General features: G+C 52.2%; 8 protein-coding genes across 8 annotated transcripts; 3 read left to right on the top strand and 5 right to left on the bottom strand.

The window, feature by feature from the left end:
• Positions 1-1002: 1002 nt before the first annotated feature.
• Positions 1003-1926, bottom strand: ACET3X_002995 (uncharacterized protein; the record flags this gene model as incomplete). Its single annotated transcript, XM_069449799.1, has 1 exon — positions 1003-1926. One exon carries the CDS (start codon positions 1924-1926, stop codon positions 1003-1005), a length of 924 nt encoding a protein of 307 aa, XP_069309542.1.
• A 2881-nt stretch (positions 1927-4807) lies between these two features.
• ACET3X_002994 (uncharacterized protein) lies at positions 4808-5461 on the bottom strand (the record flags this gene model as incomplete). Its single annotated transcript, XM_069449798.1, has 2 exons — positions 4808-5249; positions 5361-5461. 2 exons carry the CDS (start codon positions 5459-5461, stop codon positions 4808-4810), a joined length of 543 nt encoding a protein of 180 aa, XP_069309541.1.
• Positions 5462-7802: 2341 nt separating this feature from the next.
• On the bottom strand, positions 7803-8977 carry ACET3X_002993 (uncharacterized protein). The gene has a single exon (XM_069449797.1). The coding sequence runs from the start codon at positions 8697-8699 to the stop codon at positions 7878-7880; it is 822 nt and encodes a 273-aa protein (XP_069309540.1). The 5' UTR covers positions 8700-8977; the 3' UTR covers positions 7803-7877.
• Positions 8978-9405: 428 nt separating this feature from the next.
• On the bottom strand, positions 9406-12567 carry ACET3X_002992 (uncharacterized protein; the record flags this gene model as incomplete). Its single annotated transcript, XM_069449795.1, has 4 exons — positions 9406-10333; positions 10388-11948; positions 12012-12418; positions 12467-12567. 4 exons carry the CDS (start codon positions 12565-12567, stop codon positions 9406-9408), a joined length of 2997 nt encoding a protein of 998 aa, XP_069309539.1.
• Positions 12568-13079: 512 nt separating this feature from the next.
• ACET3X_002991 (uncharacterized protein) lies at positions 13080-14749 on the bottom strand (the record flags this gene model as incomplete). The annotated part of the gene is made up of 3 exons (XM_069449794.1): positions 13080-13459; positions 13511-13775; positions 13826-14749. The coding sequence occupies 3 exons, from the start codon at positions 14747-14749 to the stop codon at positions 13080-13082; spliced, it is 1569 nt and encodes a 522-aa protein (XP_069309538.1).
• Positions 14750-15015: 266 nt separating this feature from the next.
• ACET3X_002990 (uncharacterized protein) lies at positions 15016-16762 on the top strand (the record flags this gene model as incomplete). The annotated part of the gene is made up of 4 exons (XM_069449793.1): positions 15016-15456; positions 15506-16609; positions 16662-16694; positions 16745-16762. The coding sequence occupies 4 exons, from the start codon at positions 15016-15018 to the stop codon at positions 16760-16762; spliced, it is 1596 nt and encodes a 531-aa protein (XP_069309537.1).
• A 1535-nt stretch (positions 16763-18297) lies between these two features.
• Positions 18298-19687, top strand: ACET3X_002989 (uncharacterized protein; the record flags this gene model as incomplete). The annotated part of the gene is made up of 2 exons (XM_069449792.1): positions 18298-19020; positions 19070-19687. The coding sequence occupies 2 exons, from the start codon at positions 18298-18300 to the stop codon at positions 19685-19687; spliced, it is 1341 nt and encodes a 446-aa protein (XP_069309536.1).
• Positions 19688-21136: 1449 nt separating this feature from the next.
• Positions 21137-22587, top strand: ACET3X_002988 (uncharacterized protein; the record flags this gene model as incomplete). Its single annotated transcript, XM_069449791.1, has 3 exons — positions 21137-21467; positions 21518-22287; positions 22342-22587. The coding sequence occupies 3 exons, from the start codon at positions 21137-21139 to the stop codon at positions 22585-22587; spliced, it is 1347 nt and encodes a 448-aa protein (XP_069309535.1).
• Positions 22588-24247: the final 1660 nt, after the last annotated feature.

The raw sequence follows: 24247 nt of genomic DNA, 5'->3' as shown, positions 1-24247 counted from the left end.
CACAGGTGTCTCGCTTTCTCACCCTAGCGATGTTCTACGTTCCTCCCAACCATTGAAGCGCACTGCCGGAGATGCACAGCTCGAATTAGGTGCATATCCACCTGCTCAACGCCCACGCTTTGGAAACTTAGTGCGCCGGTCTGACCAGGTGTAAGAAATTTGCACGAGAGGCTGGTCTGGCTATATAGCTGGAAACCTTGGAAGCACATTCCATCCGATGGTACACGTCACCGACGTTTCAGTCCAATTGCGATGCTGTATACAAGACCACCGGTAGTACCATGTGGGGCTTAGGTTTAGGCAGTAAAAAATGTTTCAACATCACTTCACGGCCATTAGCGATCGGTTCGGTCCGTATTCATGAGCAGAGTGCGTAAATTCAATATTGTTTTCCTTCTCAAACCTATTTCTGTTCATCTTAGACTTCCCTTGAAAACCCACGCTACGTTATTTGTCAAAGCCTCCAGAATGGGTTTCCAATTTGGTGGTCTTTAAGCTGCAGCACTCTTGCTCGGCTGGAAAATTAAACAAGCCTAATGCATCGAAAGGGCTTGTGCGTTGCACCAACTCTTGTGTTTCTACGAGGTATTGATTATAGGCTGCAGTAATCGATGTCGATTCGAGACGGGGTTGACCGCCACGAGTGTGCCGAGAAGGTCGCATAGGTCTCACCACCTCTAGGGCTGCGTGCTAGTAGTTCTTCTCCAGAGCGCGGTCTTCTGCTGACTCTTCTACATCGTATCGTGGGGACGAATGTCCAATATAAGACCGCGATTAGCTCGACGCCAAGTAGTAGGAACATTCGGTCTGTGGTTTCACGAGGTTGTTCGCAGATGGCAGAAGTGCCTGGGACGGGTAAATGCTCGGCGATAACACGATTCGAGACGTGAATAGCCGTGCCGCTAGGTTCTAGCGCTGATTGAGCTGAGGAGCCCTGCCATGTGCACCAAACTGATAGATAGCGTCGTTCGGCACAACGAACACTTTGTCTCTTGCCCACTCTCAACTCTCTTTTCCAACATCGCCTCTGGCCCACTCTGGCCCCTGCCCCTCCTCCTTGTCTTTTGCCAGTTTCCTCTCCAACTCCTGCCTCGCTTTCTCGCCAAACTTCTTCTCCCATTCTTTGTCTCTCTCTTTCTGAGGTGCAGCAAACTGAGTACTGAGACCACCTCTACTCTTGACTTGCATCTTCTTCTCGGCTGCTTCGTTCTGCTTCAATTGCTCTTCGGCACTCTGTATCCTGCGCTTGAGACTGATCTCGAACATGTCCCTTCCTTTGCGTCTCCCCTTGAGCCCGTTGTCGTCTTTGTCGAAGTAAACTGCCCAGCGTAGTCCTTCTTTGCCCCACGGTGTATTGGGATCTTCATCAGCACCATCCCATTCGTCGATAGCCATGAAGCCTTCCCAGCCGTCGAAGGTCAGGTGGGTCTCGTCCTCGGTCCAGTCCCAAACGCCTACATGATGCGCGATACTGCCCGTGCGATTCGAGTAGCGTAGCTCATACGTCTCTCTGTCACAGTATATCCAATTCAGCATGGGCGGGTCGTCACTGATGGTGCTAACCAGCCCCCTTTCCGGTGGACACCGCGACTCGTCCGGATATGCAATGTAGAAACCTGCAAATGGATGCAATGGCTCTCGCCCTTCCCCGTCTACCCCATCCGGCCACAGTGGCTTGTTATCCGCGTCCCTCGGCACAACCCAGACTTTATCATGGCGCACAACGAGGATGCCATTGTTGACTTCTTCTTTCGCTATCGGATCGGGATCGTCGCAGGCTACGAGGCAGTTGAATTTCCACATGCGCGACTCGTTGGCGGCTTCTTCGTTCTGCTTCTTTTGGTGCTCGACACCTTGCGCGACACCGGTAACGACAGGAATGGCGACCACGCAGCCGCCAAGGAAGATGCCCAGAGGAAGCGCCATATCGAACTATGCGACCAATGGTTCTGTGTGTCGATTCAGAGTGGTCGCATCGCGAGGAGGGGTCCAACGTCGTTGTCGATGCAAGTCGGTACTTTCCAAAGTGGGATGGGACGAAAACGCGTTGCGTCATTGCCGGCAACGAGCCTTTCCTAAATAAGCCTAGTCTCATGAGCGTCGAACTGTCTAGCCGACGCGTCCCGAGCTCGACATGTCGTTTCACAATCATCGCGCCTTTGATTCTCTCGTTGGTATCAGCAAAGAAGTCGGACCACACTCACTGTTCCCTCGTCGGCGAAGTGAATACGCGCACTATACAACTGGTGTAGCCTACACAACCCGACCGACCTCATAATCCACCCGCTCAAGCGTCTCTCGAGCCAGAAGTCGATAGCTATGCCCGTTTATACACCAGCCGCGAGCAGAGCAGGTTGAGCAACTTCCTCTATACACGGATAAAGATGATAGATTGGACAAGTGGAATCAGAGCAACTACGTCTTCGCAGTCTGTCAGCATGTTATCGAGCATTGCATCTGACACTGCGAACCTATTCTGTGCTTTTATAGTAACTCAAAGACGACGATAACAGAGTCAAGCAGAGAGAATACACCTGCCACTAGCTCCCTATACCGGAAGCCGCCTTCAATCAAGGACATGTTCGTTGGACGAAACACGTACGAGCTGGTCACCAGCGACGAGACAATAGCTCCAGAATTGCGATCCATCCCCGCTTTGGGGGAGAACATGCGAGACATCGGATGTCTGAATCTCAAAATATGTCTTCGAATATGCCAGCACGCTTCTCAGATATTTCTGAATTGTCTAGGTGTCTCGGATGAACTTACAAGAACCTTGTTCGTGATTAGGTGAGTATCAAATCCATCGTACAGTCACTGTTGTTATCAAGGCATATTGGAATGAACCTGCATACAGCGCTTAGGCTGTGGCTGCATGTCTGCACAATGTCTCATTTTCAAGAACAAAGCCCTCGGATCTAGATAGTTATCTTCTTTTCACCCTCGAAATATCAGCTGAGCAATCTGATACGCAGCTACTATCAGGCGCGACAATGACGGACGCTGACTTCGGCTTCGCAATAACTTCAACAACTGTTCTTCCTAAGCCGCCATGCCGCATCGATAGCTCATACTCAAATCTTCATCATCCCATCGCACCACCATCTCCCCTGTTTCATGGGATCGACGAGGACATTGAAACAGTTCCATTTCCCGCCTTCGAGGACGCAATCGATACATGCCAGGGCATACCGGCCTTAGTGCCACACTGTACACTACATTGCGGCCACGGAGTCTGCATGCACTTGGTTAGGAACGGACTGGATTCTATAGCATGCCAGTGTGAACCCGAAGACCGTGAGCCCGAGGACGAAAAGACGGTCACGTCTTGGGGCCGACCAGAAATGGATCTCAACTCCTTAGTCATGAGCTCCATCAGAGACTCCATTGCGAACGCTGACCCGCTTGATGAGATTGAAATTCAGCACGACGAAGTTCTCAAGATACTCGCACACCTCCAAGACCGTGCCCACTCTCTAGCGCCGCAAAGCGAGTATTTGGTATATGCTATGCACTGTGACTACCCTGGCAATGGACAAAAGGCCATTCGTACAGCAGTCGATCAGATCTTCAGGATCATGCGCTTGTACTTCCATCGCACACTACGGAGCCAGGACTATCGGTCAATAACTATCCAACAGCTCCAGTTTGAACTGAACGTATATCTCTGGACGCTGCTCGCTGAGTGGGTGGAGGCGTATTGCGATGATGGAACCTGCGATCGTGTATTAGAAGACAGAGGTCCCATTTCTATAACCAAGGCCCACTCTGGCTCTCCGGGCGCGGTCACGAGGTTTTGGAAGGAGTGCATTGAGGAAGTCATTGGATTACTTCTTTGGCGAGATGAAGAGGTTAGGTGGTGCAAGGTGGAAAGCCGAGTGGTATTCTGTGTCTTGACAGTGTTGATAACGTGTGTACTCATCATATTTCTTTGGATGAACCTGGACTCGTATATACAAGACCAGTAAGGACAATGAAGATATGAAGAAGTCATATTGACGAACTGTTACAAATACAACATCTGCATGATAAATCGGTTGGTCTCTCATGATAATTCTTGGTGCCTGTGACCTGATCACGCCAACGTGACTGTCTCTTCTTAGGCGCTCTGTTAGGGGTGTGGTAGATGCTCCAGACGAGCGAAATCTGAAACTTTGGTGATCTTTTCATCGAAATAAACGCAGTTTTTCAAAAGCCTTCCAGCGATCTGTAATCTCCACCACCATCCTTTGGGTCTTTCCCGCTGGTTCAGGTTGTCGAGTCGATTCTTCTGTGAGTGCATTCGACTTGCGAAGTCTCAGATTAGAGAAGATCTCTTCATATAACATGCTTTCGGCCTGTGACAGTCTTGACTGCGACCCTTTTATGTCTTTCGATCAACTTCCAAAGTCCAGAACCTTACACAAGCGAAGTTTGATGTTGTTTGAGTTCTGACAAGAATGGAGTCGAGAATCGGCCATTTATGAGCTGCCTGCGGCTCTGATTTGTGACTGGCCCAACTTCATTACGGTAGAACCATGTCCAGATATTTTTTAATGGAATAGGTTGATCTTGATGCTTTGTCGATCCACCGATACCTTGCGAATTCCCAAGGGAATACAGGGATATGCGTATCCCCGAGAAAGTCGAGCCATTTGTCAGCATTGTAGCTCGTTTGTTTGGCTTCTCGAAGGTCAATTGTTGTGGTGACGAGTAGATAAAACGCCGTGATCGTTGTCACGTCGTCCTTTATCTCTTGGGTGATGGAATAATCTCCAGGCTCTTTGTACGTTGCCCAGATAGATTTCAAGTACTCGTTGTGCTTCATTCAAAGATAAACGGGTTTCTTGACCAGTTCGTTAGCCTTTTCTTGTGTGTGGAACGGTGGCGTTTCCATCATCGTCCTTTCTAGAGCCTCTGAGGTGTACGGCCGCTCGACTTCATCGAAGCTCAGATTCTGTCCATGTTGCTTTCGGATCCTTCCAATGAGTTTGTCAATGGCTGCTTCGTCTTCTTCATCGAATGGACAGATGATGAGCAGGTCCGGCTTCTTCTCCAAGAACAGCCATTTGCCCAGTAGCCGGATAGCTTTCCGTTGGTCGGTCTCGTTCGTGGTAGTGTATCCCCATAGATATTCCCATCTTATCCTGGAGATATTTCCTCCGGCCAGGACGTTGCCAGGGAATTTCTTGCCATCGTACCCGTAGAAATGAAAGGATATGCGACTCGCAGGGTCGGACATGCTGAGATATAGTTTATCCTTGTTCTGACTGTCCCCCAGTTGACCCATGTACAGCCCGAATCCGGGTCCATCTTTGGTCAAGAGGGCGTCATGCCGTGCCACATTGTGAATATCGAGTGACGTCTTCCAATCTGCCTACTTCCTGACCGACGCTTCATCTCGTTGTTTCGTTGATCTTGTGTCCGCCTTCTCAGGTGCTTGCCTCTTCTTCTCTGACGGGTTTGCTGTAGGTCCTTCCATGATAGTGGGGAAGGAGAGGTGAGTGATAGAGTCTGAAGCATGGAGAGGTGGATTTTTGGAGGAGTGAAGCTTGAGAGAGGTGGGTTTATGGAGGCGTGTGATTCGGGAGAGGTGGATTTTATGACCTATTAGTGTATGGGAGGTGGCTTTATATATAGAGACGAACCCTACAGCGCTACGTATCACGTGCTACCGCGTTATCCTGTTATCGTGCTATGACATGATATCATACCTACTAGGTAGCAGACCCAAAGGCACATTCACGCCATACAAGGGAAAATCAAACGCTACTCCAGTAGTCACCTATGTAGAGTATCGCGATATAATAAAGATCAATTGCTCTCTCTGTAGTCGTCTAGGTAGAGTATCACTATACAAAAAATACTAATTGCTCTCCATGTAGTTGCGTAGTAGGGTGTTCAACTCTTCCCTTATATAGCGTGCATTCTAAATTCTGGTAAAGTTCACGAAGGCAGCAAGGATGACGTAGCGCCTAAATAGCTAGGTACGTAGGGCTCACACAAGCAACCTTGAATAGGTGATACCTAGTATCTACTCGTTCAGGTCGTTTAGAATTCTGGAAGCTTTTGGTTGGCTCATGGACTAGGTATGAGCAGACTCAAAACTCTGCCAGATACCTCTCTTCGCCTTTACTTTCGCAACACCAAAGTCCTGCATCTCACTACCACAGTGTATTTAGGTACCAATCTTCACCTCCAACCACGCTGAAGCTTTCTGTAGCACGTTGCTTGGCTTCACACTACTTTTACCACCCTCGGAGAACTTCTACTACCGAAAACCCACCTCTCACGACATTCGAGCGTGCCTAAGATACAATTGTTGGTCGACGCAGAGTCCATCCAAGCTCAAAAGCATCGAGACCGCAACTGACACTATCTCTATCACCTGCCCCACACGGTATGCCTGAGCAACCACCAAAGATATCCACTTAAATACCTTCTCCCCCTTCCCAAACCTTTGGACCCCAAAATCCACCTCTGGCGTAGCACAGACTGAACTGAACGTTGTACCCAACTAACTTCACTTAGTTGCTTCAAGATTTCCGTTCGATATTGGAATCCCATTACTGTCTTCGTCGAAAGATACTTAGGTAGCGTATATCCGTTCGACCTTGTTTGATCTCGTTGTTTACGTTTTGTTCGCGACCTATCTCATTAGCTGACTTTGTAGTCCCAGAAACTCACGCCATTACACCCCGCTTAGCCCGACGGCCGAAGCTCTCACAGTACCCCAGCCGTTAACATCTCCACGCGTCTCGACAAAGACGATTTCAAAGAATCTGAGGAAAAGATGTCATCGACTCCCGACCATGCTTTTAAGGGATCGCTGCCTATTCGGGAACACCCGAACGCGATGGAACACCATAGCCAGACCAAACACGATGAAATATATGACGGTGTCACTGGCGTCGGCCCAGAGCATCAGATACACCCGAGTATGGAACGACAGCAGGATCTTGAGAAGGCGTCGAGAAGTGAACAGCCACAGGCGAATGTCAGTTCCGTAACGGGCAGCCATAACGACTTCGTCCCGGCAAAGACCCAGGAGCAAGACCGAGGCAAAGAAGAAGACGAACCCACAGAAGAGCAGCTACGTGATCGGAGGCCACCCAGCGACTCTACGCACAGCATTCCAAGTAGGGAAGAGGATTATGACCTGGACATGCTAGTGGTAAAATGAAAACTGATTGTGATATCGCCTCAAAGTGCTAACTCTTTCAGACTGACGGGACCAGCGCACGCGCGTTCATAAAACGTAGTGCGGAGAAAGCAGACTTTCACAGCTGGGACGACGTGAGTGATTCGTCAACTCGTGCATTACAAGACGCTGACAGAATAGGCACATGAAAAGATAAGACAGAACATCAGAGAACTGAAATTGAAACGCGCAAGGCTCACCGAGGAACTGGAGCATACACGCGCTACGCTCAACGATCGAGAAGAAGAGAAGAGAGATACTCAGCAAAAGCTCTCCGACATGCAGCAAGAGCTAGAAAGCACTAAGCAGGAGCTCGAGAGCACCAAGCAGGAGCTCGAAACATTACGTAGGAGCTCGTAGTTCCCCCTTGAGAGGTGCCTCGGGTATCGCGGCCCACGGACTCCTGTAGTTGCCCAGGTGGAGTATCGACATTCAAAACAGATCGATTGCTCTCCTTGTAGTCGCCTGGCAGGGCGTTCGATCTTTCATTTGTGTGGCGTGGATGTAAGGTATGAAACAACTGAACCAAATGCGAGGCGGGGCAGATGCTTGGTACATATGGAATTGCGCTTATCGGCATGGAAGGAGAAAGGCAGACTGAACGAAAAGTTTTGAGTAAATGGTATTCATTAGTCATTTCTTGCAAAAGCAAAATACACAAAAGTTATGTAAAGAATGCAGCGTACAGCGTGATGGCTCAGAAAGTATCCAGCCCCATCTTCTGCAGGACGCCTGCCAGTTCGACTTCCACAATCTCGTCCCAGCCCCTCTCAGGGCCCCAGGCAACGCGCTTCTGGTTGAGTTTTGTCTCTTCCAGCAAGCCCACCAAAAGTGGGCTAGACTTAGACACACTCGGGTATGCGTCAAACTCCACGTCGTCGATCGACGGCACCTGCGCGAGCAAGCCTCTCAGCAGCCCGACGCAGTACTCCGTGTAAAAGTTCTTGCCGGCACGAAACCCTTCAAACACATCGTTGGATGCAGGGTCGAGCTCTACAAAGACCTTGAGTTTATACACCTTCTTCATAGCCGCCAGGCCAAGGCGGCTATCCACAACCCAACACTTCGGCGGCTTGTTGAAGCCTGGGCCTAGTCTCAGCTCCAGGCGCGTGAGCTGTGCTCTGTATTTGCGAGGGAACCATGCAAGTAGCGGGTGCTTGCGGTTGATGTAACGTCCGATAGGAAACACGCGGAAGGTGTTGCCGCCGTAGAAGACACGCGATGCTTCTTCGTGCATGCGGCGGTCTACGAGGAAGAGGCGGAGGGCGGGCGCGACGGTGCGGTAGTTCGTTTCGTCGAGGTCGATGGTCTTGGGAAAGATGAGGAGCTCTTCGTATACGCGCAATCGCAGCTCGTAGGGGAGATCGAAGAAGCGGAAAGGCTGGCCCTGAGCGGCTTCCTTGCCACCTTCCACCGAATCACTTTCAGATTGCGGGGGTGCGGCAGCCCGCTCATCCACCAGCCGTACTTTGCTCATGCGATTGACCATGTGGTCAATCGCCTTCGATTTACGCGCCATGCTATTGTACAGCACCTCCAAAGCGATCACTTTTATCGCTTTGGTCGTCTTTAAGCATCCATCGCGTCACTCGGGCGTATACGTATCGGTATCGATCGAGGCGAGGAGACGTAGCAATAGTGAAAATTCTTAAGAGGATGTCTCGGAGCCACGGGACCGTCAGCCCATTCGGTAGGGGCAGGCAGTTCTTGGGGGCAAAGAGGTTCGATCTCCCCAGCTTATGTCAACTTCAATCTTGTAGAGGAACAAAGAGAGAGGTCAAATTCTGTGGGTGCAACTTTCTATATGGAAAAAGAAGAGAGAGTGGCGGCGACGCGGAGGGTTTTGTCCAAGGCCCGACTAGTGCATTAGTCAGCCGCCAGCCGAGGTCCACCTTCGCCGACCCGCCGACAGGCCCAGGCTCCACTCTCCTACCTTGCACAACGATGTTGCATAGCCACTCCATCATAACAATATATATCCTTGAAGTAAGGCTTACTGTTGGGACAAGAGAAGCGAAGAACAGATTCGTGTAAGTCCATTCTTCATTATCAGCTACTACTGAAGTATCCTACCCACTAATCGTATCCATTTCTTCCCAGCCTGATGCCCGTATTCATACGCAAATAAGGCATGTATTCATCATGATACCAATAGACTTCTCTTTCCAAGATGCTCCGTTCCTATGGTCTTCTTTATTCAATTCCTTGAAGACACCGTGACCAGGTCAATGATCAGGAGCGCATGCATTACATGGCTCGCCACCACCCCGCTCAGTCGCGACGGTGATGTTAACCAAACCACAAGACTCTTTTCCAATCGTATATCCAGAGTAGTCGAATGGGGGAGCGCCGTAGGCTAGGCTTTGGTCTGGTCGGCCTTGCGGCGGGATAGGGTTCGGGAACGGTGCCGTGGCGTCGATGGGAACACCGGCGTTGCCGCGACCGCCATACAAGCCATTGCCACGGTTGTTGCGGTGACCGTGGCGAGGAACCGTGTAGTAGCTGGGAGGGTACATGTTGCGAGGACCAGTCGGGAAGCCAACGTTGCGCACCGTGTTGAGATCGACGTTGAAGTGGCGTGGAGCGTTGGTGTTTGAGCGATTGCTGAGGGCAGTCTGCTCAGATATCATATTAAGCTGATTCGAGAAAGGATGATTTCCTCCAGCGTCGGCAATATGCGAGAGGGACCTCTCTTGGTTGAAACCAGGATGATAGTTCTCTTGGCGGATATCTTCACGACGTCGATTTGTAGGTAAAGGCGGTGGAGGCATCAGCTCCGCGGGAGTCAAGCGCCGGCTCGCTGCAGGAGAACGAGGAGTTGCTGGTCTGGGATTGATGATGGGAACCACCTTCGAAGAAGGGTGCGGAGAAGCGACCGGAGAAGACAGAGACGTGCGCTCCTTTCTGGATTGCTTGAACTTCTTGGGCGACTTAGGACGACCGTTGCGATAGCCCTGCTCGTAAGCAAATTGTACACCGTACATGTACCACAGGAACGGTATGCCGTTTCTATCGAGTACCGTTGCCTCTGGCAGACCAGCGAGATCATAAGACGAGACCGGTGGTGCGATTTCCGTGGTAGCTTTAACAGGGCTAGCTATGAACGGAGCCTGGGGTACGAATTCCGCAGCAGTTGCGCGAAGAGAGCCCGTACTAGATTGCGTTGAGCAACCGCTATCTCCTTGTTTACGATCATTAGGGACATACCATTCACTTCTGCCCCGGATGGAAGTCACGTTGCCAACAGCGTCATCGACATGGTGCGCAGAGGCAGAGACGGGCTCTTCTTGTCTGGCCTTGACGTTTGTGTTCCCTGTATCCAAATTGTGAGCCATCATGACGATGATTGCGGGTATGCTTGTAGAAGATCCAAGCGTCGTACCATGAGTAGAAGCCGGTGCGGCATCCCATGGCACGGTCTCCAGCTTCAAAGTCTGGAATGAAGCCTCATGGTCGACCATGAATTTTTTAACGTGGCTAGACCCATCATCGCGTCGTAGAATGTTCTTTGGCTGGTCTGGAACCTCGATGTCTGGAGCAGACATAGAGCTGTTAACGTGAGCTGGCTGCTTCTGCTCGACCCCAGAAGCAATGTCAAATGTCTGATCACTACCATGTAATTCAAAAGTTCGCGAGAGAATCGGGGTTGAACCAGTACTGTCGACGGTACGTACGTGACGCAGAGAGGCCGGCAAAAGCTCTGGCGTTTCGGGTAGAGGCACTTTTGTCGCCTCTGACTGCATAGCTTGGAGAGTCTTGAGTCTGTATTGCAAAGACTTTACCGACTCGGCTCGCTGGATGGTGGAGCTCCGAAGGGGAACCGCGATCTTGCTGGTGGCACCAACACGTGGAATGCGAGACACTTGCGTGGGTGATAGCGGACTTGAGGGACCTTCAAACATATGCGAGCCGCCCGTCGCTATTGCCGGTGCTGATGAAGATTCCCCATGAAGATCATCACGTGAGCCGAATGGGAGATTCCTAGATGAGAGCTTTGGTGTCAATGAACTCCGCTTTCCTTCCGTGGCCTCTTTCACTGTCCCCGAACGCGGACTGCTCGAGTCATGATGTATCTGCTCATCATCACTGTCAGCCTTGAGGTCATGATTGGGAACATCGAGGTCTTCGGGATTCTCTGCAGCAGACTGGAAGCTATGTTCCGTGCTTGCAGGACTCCTTACTGGCGATCCTTCTGCCGTATGAAACGACGTCCGGCCAGTAGACGTAGCAGCATTACTAGGTGCTCGCGAGTGCGCTGCTGGGATTGAATCGGTATTGAGATGCGTCGACCTGGTGGGTGATGTCCTCAAGGAGAGATTCTGCGGACGCACACTGCTACGTGAGGGGCGGATTGGGCTGTTCCATGGTCGCTTTGTTGGAGAACTTTGTACTCTACTCGGGCTAAGCGGAGACGTGAGCGGTGCTATGGTGCTAACAGCAGCCAGAGCCTCCTTTGTGAGGTACGTTGCACTTTCTTTGCCATGTGTTCTTCTCAAATCGGTTGAACTACGTGTTCCCCGTAGTGTCTTAGCCTCGTCTGGAGAATCACCGTCCCAGCTGTTCTTCGCTGTTCGCGCCTTTGCACGTTGTGCTGTGGCGAGGTTGGGACCAGTGCTCTTCGGCAGCCACTGGGTCGGTATGGGCTTGCGAGGACTATGACCTGCTGCACCGACTGTGTGCGCGGCGTACCGATAGTCAGCCTGCTGTGGATGATGCACAGCGATCGTATCAAGATCAGTAGTCGAATCGACAGGTTCATCATGGCATCCTGGTCGGGAGTCAGAGTGGCTGCCATATGACTCAAATCGAGCAACTGGTACAAGGACCTTACCGTCATGAGTAGCCTCCATATGCAGTGAAGACTGCGTATTCAAGGGAACACCAATGTCGACGTTGCTGTAGCTCTGCCTATTCAATACTGGGCTGGCGTCGTTGAGACTATTCTGTTGTGCCCGAGGGCTGTCAACAAGGGCAGAGCGTGGAATGAAAGCAGCCTGATGATGAGATCGTGCATCTTGCTCCTGCACGATGGCGTCCCAAGTTGGAGCGTGTCCGGCTTCAGACGGCGTGATAGTTGACATGTTGTTATTATGTTGCGACTGGTACTGCTGCTGAGTATGCGATGGGGACTGCGACTGCGATGAGCTACCGTTGTTGGCGGATGATGCGGGTGGAGGAGCAGATGAGCCCGACGCTCGGTCTGGCTTATCGTCTGCACTCTTGTCGTCTGGCGAATGGCTGTAACTATTAGTGATGAGCCGAATGTACCAGAGGAATAGTGCTTACCTTCTGAGCAGACCGAGTGCTATCGCGTTATTACAGTAGGATATTCTGGTGAACTCGGCATGGCCACAGGTCGAGACATAAGAGTAATGATAAACACACATGATGACGTGTAGCGGTTGTCGACCGTAACCAGCAGGAAAGGCCGACGCCAATTATCCAAAAGCGATGTAGGTGGGAGGAGGTGGAGGCGACGCAAGAGAAAGCGCGGTGCTGGATGCGGCGTATGGGTAGTAGGGCACTAGGTAAACAAACGGACGCGGAAGGAATGCACAATAGCAGGTGAAGGTGGAATCTGTCGGGAGATATGAATAGCCAAACTTTCATCACATTGTTAGACATTGTGTACAGCGCTTGCCAGGCGTCATGTTATAGATACGGATCGAAATCGGACATATGCGTTTCCACGTTCACGTGAGATAAAGCAATAAAAACATCGAAGGATTCGAACAAACGTTAAGAACAGAGTCGAAAATGGGAACACCGCGATGAATCCAGAACCAACGGTTTCACGTCTCATCGCATATAGTCCTCCAGGCAGGTAAACTGAGCGCTAGCGGCGGATGGGCTTCTTCTTGACGGCCATTGTGGGACAGCACGTTCAATTTTTTAGAACTCAAAATCTCTTCTTCTTTTTCGCCTGGGCCTGTTTCTTCGCGGCTTCTTCGTTCTTCCGCTTTAGTTCGGCCCGCTTTCGCTCTGCTTTCTTCTCTGGAGTTTCCTCGTGTACCTCCTTGACGGGGCACATTGCTTTCGCCACCCTAGATGGCGGCGGGGAGGACGGCGGTTCTATAGTAGGCGATTGCGTGTTTCTGAGGCGGTTGGTGCTTGGTGAGGTTGTTATGGCGCGTTGTGAAGCATCTCCATCGACAGCTTTTCCTTTGCCTCCGATTCTGAAAGGCTTTCGGGCTTTCTTTGGGGTCATGACCGATTGGGTCGGTTGCGAAGGAGGCACAGACTCCCTGGTCGGTAGGATGTCCGCCTCCGGTTCTGCATCTGTATTCCCTGGCAATGGTGGAGGAGAAATCGCCCTTCCTCTCGACTTACCACCTATTCGGAAACTGCTGACCTTGGCGTTTTGGGCTGGAGGTGAAGCCGCCTTGGGTGAAGAGTGATGTTCAGGTGTGGGCGTCCTGGTGCGACTCGTCTGGTGTATCGTCTGACCCTTGCTTTTGACTTGGCCCTTGGCAAGTGCATCTAGATCCTCTTCGTCCTCAGTACTATCGTCTCCCGTCTCGCTGGTTCTCGTGTGTGGCGATGATGGTACGGGTGCTGCTGGGGTTTTTACGGGCCGTCCGATGATATTGCGTGTCTATGAGACTGTTAGCAGCTTCAGAATGTAGTGTGCCATCATGTGCTTACGTTGAAGTTTTCATGGGTTTCAAACTCATCCTCCGTCTCTCCCTCATCCGAGTCCCCAGTAACCCCTACTGGCTTTTCAGCCGGAGCTGGCTTGTTGGCTGTAGTTTTAGCCGGGGCGGTCAGCGGTCCCAACTGGGTAGGGACTTGAGTCCACCACGTAGACTCTCGATCTTTGGACATCAGTTGCCGTGGTACTCTCGCGGTACTCTGCGCCAATGCTTCTTGGAACAAGTCGAGCGTAGTCGGGTTTGCGTCTCCCAGTTGTTCTGTCTCCTGCCTCCATGCTTCTTCGTGGAACGGCCGTAAGGCGGGAACGTGCTTCGCCGCTTGTTCACGTTTGACCACTCTCCTCCCTGTCTTGGTCCCGCCGATGCTGGGGAAGGCTGCAGCCAGGTCCACGTTATTGGAATCAAACTGATCTATGAGTCGAGATATTGCCCTGTCTTTGTCGGTAACAGCAGATATGAGTGCGGCGATTCGTTCATTCTGGATATGAGACGATACAAGTAGCGGAAGGATCAGTTCATTCTTTAGAGTTGCAGATGCTCGCCTTTCCAGATTGAATTTCCATGTCAAGCGGTCGAGCGGCTCTGGAAGGCAGATGCTAGTGTGTAGAGTGATGCCGTCCGTGTCGTTGCGAGTCACACGGCATATGGCATGCTCTGCACTCGACAAGGATTTCTTGACATTTTCGACGAGGATGGCAAGCTGCGCAGTATCATGTTTGCTAACTTCGATAGGTGATTGCTCCTGTGCCGCCCGCTTGACTATACCATAGACGTCTAGCTCTTCACACCATATGTTGCTGAGGTCGGTAAGGTGCACTGTGTACGAGTCCAGATTGAAGTCGGGTTTGATGAGTAGCTGGGGGATGTGCTTGCCGTCAGGCTGCTCGGAGAGCTCTAGCACGCGCCAACAAGACATTTCAACCTGGAGAGAGGGATAGATTGGCACGCATGTTTGCGAAGAGAGGAAGACGCGCGACTCCACGCAGCCTGCTGTGGGGGCCTGATGTGACACGTGAAGCTCAGGGCGAGGCGCAAGTGAAAGGCAGCCGCGCCAAGGAGGAGATGCCTGCAGGCGCGCCGTACGTCACCAGCCTCGGCCAAAGATTTCGCGATCTGCGCCGGCCTGGGCATTGATGCATCCAGACATCACCAGCAAAGTCACATCTCGTACGTCTCAACAACATGTCGTCACGTGAGCCTCCATGGCGCAACGAGCGCAGCCGCCTGCCCCAGCGCGACGCGCCGTCTTCGTCTGTCCCAGCAAAGCGGTCAGCCGACTCACGCGCACACGACAACCCTGCGAAGCGGTCGACCAACGCGGCCGAGGAGGCGTGGGTGGCAGATGAGGACCGCTTCGTGCTGCAGCAGGCGAAGAAGAAGGCGGCACTGCGCGTCAAGGGCGGGCGCGCGAGACCCATTGACTGGCTGGCCGTCACGCTGCGCTTCATCGACCCTGCCGAGAAGTCGATTCTCGACGAGGAGGTGGAGGACCACGAGCTGGACATTGTGGACCCCGAGGGCGTCTTGGAAGGCCTCAGTAACGAAGATGTCGTGGAGCTGGAAAAGGAGATTGAGAACTACCTCACCCTTGAGACCAGCAGGAGCAACCGCGACTACTGGAATGTGAGTGTTACATCTATACCGGTGCTCTGCACAGCTAACCCCCCCGTAGTCCCTCAAGGCAATCTGCAAAGACATGCGCCGCAAATCCAAGTCGTCCAACTCCGAAGCACGCGGCACCAGCTCCGTGGCCGCTGACATCGACCAGCTCCTCGCCCCCAAGACGTTCGAACAGCTCGAGACACTCGAGGTGCAGGTCAAGAAGAAGCTCGACTCGGACGAGCCAATCGACTACGACTACTGGGAGCAACTGCTGCGGAGCTTGCGCGTGTGGAAGGCAAAGGCGAGGCTGCGCCGTGTCTCGCAGGAGATTGTCAGGGAGCGACTGCAGACGTTGCGCAAGCAGCAGGCTGAGGCTGCTGCGTCCGTGCAAAACAGCGTCTACACTATGCTCAAGGGCTCCGACGAGGCGGGCGACGTGCAGCCGACGACTGTCGCGTACGATGCAGCCTTCGATCCACAGCCGCTGCTCAAGCTACGCGCCGAAGACAAAGCGCTGCCACAGACCGACGAGCAGGCTTTCCTGGAGCACCTGGCAGCTGAGAGGAGGAAGATCCAAAAGATTGGCTACGTGCCCTCCCAGGCCAAATCAAGCGATGCCACCGTCAGCAGCAGTCAGCCCACCACGAGCCAGACTGTGACCACGAGCGCCTCACGATTTGCGCCTGTCGAGAAGGAGGACTACTCCAAAGCAACCATGGCGCTGTACGAGAGGGAAGTCGCGCGCGGTGTCGAGGAAGGCGAGGAGATATTTACCGCCGAAGAGGAAGTCACAACCGCCCGGCCCCAGTGGGCCGGTAGCTACAAGCCCAGGAAGCCCCGCTACTTCAACCGCGTCCAGATGGGCTATGAATGGAACAAGTACAACCAGACGCACTACGATCACGACAACCCCCCACCCAAGGTTGTGCAGGGCTACAAGTTCAACATCTTCTACCCTGACCTCATCGACAAGTCAAAGGCGCCCACCTACAAGATCGAGCGGGAGAATGGCCGCAAGAAGGGCCAGTCCTTTGCTCCCGCCGGTGAAGACGACACGTGCCTCATCCGCTTCATCGCCGGCCCGCCGTATGAAGACATCGCTTTCAGGATCATCGACAAGGAGTGGGACTACAGCGCTAAACGTGAACGCGGCTTCAAGAGCAGCTTTGACAAGGTATGTCCCAACCCTCTTTTCCATCACTAGCTACGTGGCTAACGCAATGCAGGGCATCCTGCAACTCCACTTCCAATTCAAGAAGGTATGTCAAGATCGCATGACCGAAACCGTACCACGACTAACGCGTGGCAGATATACTATCGAAAGTAGCTGGGTCCTGTCAATCACACGGCTGATCCACAGTCTACCCCGCTACATCCGGCCCTCCTGGATTCAGCAGTCATGATAGGACCAAGAGTAGGGCGGACGTTACACGAGTCCCTGCACATCGATAGGCACACCATCAGGCGAGCTACTCCATCAATGCCAGGTTTTCCTCGATGGGCCATCACCCGCCATCACTACATTGGCGGTGACGACTCAACCAACCCTCCTCCATCCCCACGATGGAGCATCTCCATCCCCGGAATCGTTGGCGGTGTACACTCCTCTTCGAGCGGTGACAGGCCCCACGCCATCAGCCAACCACAGACGATCGTTGCTTTATGTGAACTCGAGCAAGGACTATGAATGAACTTCACCGGAACCAGGGTCGTAAAAGCTGTGCTACATGCTTCTGTGGGGTCTGCTCCCAAGCGGCTGCTCGCCTGTTGCCTCTTTGCATGCGCAGCACATCATGTCACACCCCTGCGCATGCAGAACACTAGCCCCTAATGTCCTTTTTTCGGAAAGAGTTTGCACGTGAAAAACTCATTGTCTGTCCATGAAGAGACTTTCCTCTAGTGGGACGATTGTTGTACTTCGCGAGAGGAGCCTGAGCATAGATAATGAAATCTCACAATGGACAACTACTTCCTGACTTCAACGAGGACAAGACCTACATTCGGACCATTTCCGTTGCATGGACAGAAGCCGGATCTGAGCATCGAACATCGGGACATTACCGCGCAGGCCGATGGACGTTTCGATGTTGCAAATGGCCCAGCAGTATGCAACTTGCCGCCCGCCCTGTGTCAAGCAGGCAATCGTTGGCTGCAATGGTCGTACAGAAAATCATTCCGAATGCCTGATGGAGTAGTGCAATAAGGGTCTGTAGGCTACGTCTCGGCTCGCGAGGCAATGATGCAATGTCGGCACTTCTGGACCCGTGACAGCAGCCCTGCAGCTGCGCCTAGGGATCTTGTCGGATTCTCAGTCTTTGCGATGAGATCTCATGCTTTGTTTGCCCACCCAAGCCCTGGCGCAGTATCAAGCCTGCAGGTGTGCTGGCAGCAGGAACCCGGCAAAGAAGTATCTAGGTGACAATGACCTGGTTTCCAAGCAATCCCATTCGCCGGGGCATAGCGGAGCATTTTAATGTCTCAACGGCCGCTTCATTTGTGAGCATAGCCTTTCACTACTCTCATTTTCTGCCAGTCTTTTGGTTTCACACAGCACGTTGGCACTCGCTTTCGCGTATCCCATATCGATACGCTCATCGTCTCTGTTATCCATACCCGTAAGGGGCCACCAGCACAGCAGCCATGCCGCATGCACAATCACCTCATCGACCCTCTTCCGCGGACACCTGTGGTGAATATGAGACTGTCCAATTATCCAAAGACGCCTTTCGTACCCCGCTTCCATTTCACGTTCCAAATCCGCTGTTGTCGCTCACTCCCAGACTACCTATTGAGGTCCCGTCCACCACGCCTACCGTCCAGGAACTTGAATCTCCCAACGAACACACAATCGCCAACTTCAGCATGAGCCTCGACGAACAAGAGTCAATGCCGTGGACTGCCCCAACCAATTTTCTACTTGGCTCCATGACCCAGAATGCGGCTGGTTACCATGCGCATAACCCGTTCCCACATGGCACTGGAGACCTTTACCACTACGCCGAGAATGGCATGTCATATAACGACAACTTCAACATTTCATACCCACCACAATATCCTAGCTCAAGCCGCCCACGATCGTACACCGGCATCGAACTCACTGGCCTTCCCAACGACATCGACCTTACCGGCCTTCCTTGCGACATGGATATGACAGACTCATACCCACCCACTGCATACCATATTGAGCCGCCAAAGCACCACGATGCCATGGATTTGTCAGATCACGAAATCAGCGGTCAGCTCATGCAGCTGAGCACCGACTACGACCATCACCAGTACGGCTCTCACATAAAGGTCAACGATCCTCATGGCTACCAGAGCCCGTACTCTGACCTGACTCGAGTTTCGACTCCCCACAATGATTCTTCTCTACATCAGCACGACTATGTTGGAGGTGAAGGTGGCGTTATCGACAAAGAGCAGCCATATGCCCAGCTGATCTACCAGGCGCTCCTGAATGCGCCGAATAAGACGATGATACTGCGCGATATCTACGAATGGTTCAAGAACAACACCGACAAAGCTAGTGCCTCGGAAACAAAAGGATGGCAGAACAGCATCAGGCACAATCTTTCGATGAATGGGGTATGTCCATCTCTCACCTACAACTCAATACGATCTAACAAGATACTAGGCCTTTGAGAAAGTTGACCAGCCAGGTGAAGAATCCCGCAAAGGTTTCATGTGGCGTCTTACCGACGAGGCGATCCGCGAAGGCGTCAAGTCGACGACACGCTACCGCAGTAAGCAGCCCAACAAACGCGGTCACCGTACTCAGCAACCACAGCCCCAGCGCCAGGCCTCTGGAGCGAAGGGTGGCCAAGCCGCTCGTCGTTCAGCAAGGATGAAGCGCTCAAGCCGCATGCAGGACACATATCGCAACGACCAATACATCTCACGCTCCGTGCCCGCAGCTTTCGATCCTTCCTACCACGGTCCAGACTCGTCACTGTCCTACCCGCCTTCCCCATACTACGGCAGCGAAGTGGACTTTGGCTACGCCTCCAGGAACGACGACTTTGGTAGCGTTCCTGTACTTGGTCATGCTCATCTTGATCTCTTTGCGCCGCCAAGGTCGGACTCGGGTTATGTGCTTGATCAGAGCCCAACTGAGAGCCTGTTTACGAATAGTCCTAGTCCCAGCACCGACGAGCCGCGGACACCCGTGGACCAGGGTTGGCAGGAAGATGTTGCAATGGGCCCGCCGTGTGTATTCGATGATCAACATGGTTACCGTGCGTATGCCGGTTGAGTTGCTCGCTGATCAAGGGATGTTGGCGTGTCGGTCGGTTGATCGAACTTGGCTGATGTTCTACCTATCGTCTTTTGTAATGTATTTTGGCCTTTTGAAATGGGGCATCAGTACTTCCTTGGGCGAACTGGTGTTGGGTGCATAGTATTTACTGCAGTAACGTCATGATGCATAGCGATCTTGGGGAGTTATCTCTGTAAACTATCCTTGATCTTTTGAACAACATCGGAGTTTGTTAGTAGCGTCGTATCAACAAGGGTCACTCCCTCCGGAAATTTCTATCAATAACAAATATAGACCCTAATTTCCTTGAAAAATTCGTAAAACAAGTCACCCCAGACGGAAGGTCTCGTAGTCTGATGTCAGCGCAGTAAGCTCCCCGTACCACTGTCAGGAAACAAGATCGGGCCGCCGTCCGAGTTACAGTCAGGAAGTCTCGCCTCAATGACGCCGGTGCTCAAGCGGAAATTTCAAAGGTCGAGCAGAGTCAAGATGTTATACCCAAATGAGGTAACTGCGGATTACCGGAGCATGCAGGATAGACGCCAACCGATATACACACAGGCGGGCTACACGAGCTGCCCACCTCTGGAATTGCACAAAGTGCTTGATTGACAGTTGAAGTGATAACTTTTGCAGACGGTTGTGATGTCCTACCAGCTTCCAATTTTCGTGATATTGGCGACGCAGATAATTGCTAAGCTTTCGGGTCGGAACGAAGAGGGCGCTCTTGGCTCTCGTCGCTTCTTGGGCTCTGGCGCCCGTCATGAAAGCTTGATGATGTGAGCAGGATTACTATTGTACCTTTTGGCGTAATTTCGGTTCGATATCAGGATAGTGCTGGAATGCAGACAACATCGAATGACCGAAACACGCCCGCATACCATCATTGCGGCCGAGATTGTCTTCATGATGAAGGCGGTTGCGCTGCAAGCTGGACAAAGCCTAGAAGTTTCAAGCAAAGCCTGCCGAGCTTGTTTTGGCCGATCATTCCGCGGCAACACATTCAACCGCCACAACAATGCCTGTGCTCCAGGGATTGCAGCCGTTGACGCGTAGACCGTCTTTTGGAGGCTGCCGTGGGGCGACACGTCCGGAATCTGGGGTAGTAGAAACTCCACCAATCCAAGAAGCCAAGCGCCCAGGCGTGTGGGGAAAGCTTCACTCGTCTTGGCTTAGCGCCACAGTCTTGCTCCATTTAGCCACTGTGGCCGTGAGGGGACCCCAGGAGAACCCAGCAAGATGTTCAGAGTTCCTCCGCGCCTCCAATCTTACGGAAGCGCACATCATGGTCAGGAACCAGGGCCAAGGCCGCGGCTCGGACGGCTGGTAATGCTACCATGGGGGTATATTAGACTGGCCGTCGTCGCCGCTGAGGTGGTTTTGGAGATACAGACGTTGACCACAATCTTGTCAATCATTGCCGCCGGCTCCTGAACGTCTGCCAAAATGCGCGTCAGCGAACTTCTTACATACGCTTTGCTGCAAGCATCAGCAGCAGTATCGACACCTCTCGATGCGCGAAGCGTGAGCGTTGCTGCCTCCAAGAGGCCACACCATCCCGCGTATCCATATCACCCAAAAAAGGCGTGTCCAGCCTCGCCACCACGAACCAAGACCTGCAGCGTCAAGGCTCTCGGCAACGGTAAAGATGATTCTGCCAACATCCTGGCAGCTATCAAGAAGTGCAACCACGGCGGGCACGTTGTTTTCCCCAAGGATCAGAAGTTCACTATCGGAACCGCGTTGGATTTGACTTTCCTTAACGGCATCGATCTTGGTATGTAGGACCCTGGACTTGATGGTCGTTCAGCGCTTACCACCACACAGACATCCAAGGGTCTATTCAGTTCACCAACGACACGGATTATTGGCAAGCAAACTCTTTCAAGCAAGTGTTTCAGAATGCCACCACCTTCTTCCAGATTGGTGGCAAGGACATCAACGTCTACGGAGGTGGTACTCTCGATGGTAATGGTCAGGCGTGGTATGATCTCTACGCCAAGGATATCTACATCCTACGGCCCATTCTCTTCGGTCTTATTGGTGCTGAAGGTGCTACCATCTCGGATCTGAAGTTCAGATACAGCCCGCAGTGGTACACGTTTGTTGCCAACTCGAGCGACGTTGTCTTTGACAACATCGACATCTTCGGCGGCAGTGTCAGCAAGAACCCCGCCAAGAACACTGACGGTTGGGACACGTACCGCTCCGACAACATTGTCATCCAAAACTCACACATTGACAATGGCGACGACTGTGTCTCGTTCAAGCCAAACAGCACGAACATTGTTGTTCAGAACCTCATCTGCAACGGTAGTCACGGCATCAGTGTGGGCTCTTTGGGACAGTACCCTGGCGAGGTCGACTATGTTGAGAACATCTATGTGTACAACATCAGCATGTCCAACGCTTCAGACGGTGCGCGTATCAAGGTCTGGCCTGGTGCTTCCTCTGCGCTCTCTGGCGATCTACAGGGCGGTGGCGGTGGTGGTGCCGTCAAGAACATTACGTACGACGGCATGACCATCTCCAACGTCGACTACGCTATTGAGATTACTCAATGCTACGGTCAAAAGAACCTGACTCTTTGCAACCAGGTAAGCCACAGCACGGCGACTTGATTGTACTATAATCCTAACGCAACATGATAGTTTCCATCCAACCTTACCATCTCCGACATCACTGTCAAGAACTTCCGCGGCACCACCAGCAAGAAGTACGATCCGCTTGTTGGATACTTGGTCTGCTCTAGCCCAACAGTGTGCTCCAACATTAACATTGAGAACATCAATGTTACCAGCCCAAGCGGCACCAACCAGTACACTTGCGCCAACATTAACGGCATTGACAGCCAGGTCAACTGCACCACCAACGGAACCAAGGGAGGAGAATCGTAGGTGTTGTTTGCTAGAACTTATATAGTCACAGCAATTCGAGTGTGATTCTGAAGTCATCTGCTTAATTCGGTGTCGTACATGATTCGGGGCCGCCAGTAAAGACGACATGCCAATGCTCCACAGTTTTGAGCGCATATTTAGGCGCAATCGCCGTTATTGTTGAGATGGCATGGGTAAGAGGACGCTACGCCGTGAACACTAACCCCGTTCAGGAGGCCACACTAGGCTGAAGAAGGGATGTAGGAGGATGACTCGAAAGATAACGGACTGACTCACGAATAGCTTGCTCCTCTTCCTCACGTACTATTATTTAGCTACAAAGACTCTCATCGTTTGTATTGTATCCAACCACAGCATTTCAAAAACCATGTCTGCCGAACTCGATGCAGAAAATATCGCTCGTCTTTCCCTACATGATCCTATAAACTTTAGTATCCAGTATTCCCAAACTCTTCATCGCTTAGCGATTCTGCAGCACTGGAGTATTGCTGCTGGATCAAAAGTGCTGGAATTAGGATGTGGACAAGGAGACTGTACGACTGTCCTTGCGTCCGCTGTGGGCGGGCGGGGAAAGATAGTCGCCGTTGACCCAGCGGAATTGGACTATGGTATGTTTTTTTCCATCCGTAACATAGTGTCTCAACGGTCGGGTAGAGACCAGCAAACTCATGCTCCTGTAGGCTCCCCATATACTCTCAGTCAAGCACAGAAACACATCTCGCAAGGCCCGTTAGGCAGCCAGATTACCTGGATCCAGCAATCCCCTCTAGACTATCTCTCATCACTGCCAGCCAGCAGCAGCAGCAGCAAAGCCTTCGATGCAACAGTACTAGCCCACAGCCTATGGTACTTCTCCTCCACCTCGCTCGTTCTCTCCACGCTCCGCGCCATCAAGCAGCACAGCAAACGTCTCCTCCTTGCCGAGTGGTCTCTAGTAGCGACAGACTTGTCTTCTCAGCCTCACGTACTAGCTGCGCTCACACAGGCAGCGCTCGAGTGCCGGAAATCAAAGAGTATCTCAAATATCCGCACAGTGCTTGGGTCAAAGCGGCTCACTGAGCTGGCTCTGGCTGCTGGGTGGCAATTGGAGAGTGAGACGTATGTGCAGAGTGGAGAGGGGCTGTTGGACGGACAGTGGGAAGTTTCGGCTTGTCTTTCTCCTGCTTTTGAAAAGGAGGTAGAGGATAATGTGAGTGATGAACGGGAACGAGGCGTGGTTCTTGCGTTGAGAGATGCGTGTGAAGCGAGTTTGAAGGGTCTGTCAGGAGGGCGGAAGGGAGTTCGGGCAATGGATGTTTGGGTGGCTAGTTTTGTCTGAGTAGGCGGGATGAGCATGTTGCTCCAGGGGAATGGGAATCTGGTACAGTCTCTGTTAGCATTAGTACGTGGTGTAATCGCACCTATACCTTAATTGGTACGCTCGTATTCAGGTGCAGATTTTTACCTTCGATCTAACCACTAGAGCCCTTATTTAAATTTTGAAACAGAAGGAACGCTATACCATTCTGAGCATCCATCATCCTCCATGTGATGGAAAGCCCTGCCTCGGTGTCATCAAACCGTTACGCTGAATCCTCCAAGTCGAATGCCTCGGGTTGCAGGGCATAGCTAAGCTTCTCGGCACGAGGCTTATTTGGCAAGCAAAGCTTGATACACCCGC

The sequence above is a fragment of the Alternaria dauci genome, chromosome 2 (genome assembly GCF_042100115.1).
Source record: "Alternaria dauci strain A2016 chromosome 2, whole genome shotgun sequence".
NCBI classification, from domain to species: domain Eukaryota; kingdom Fungi; phylum Ascomycota; class Dothideomycetes; order Pleosporales; family Pleosporaceae; genus Alternaria; species Alternaria dauci.
This window is presented reverse-complemented; position numbering and strand designations above follow the sequence as displayed.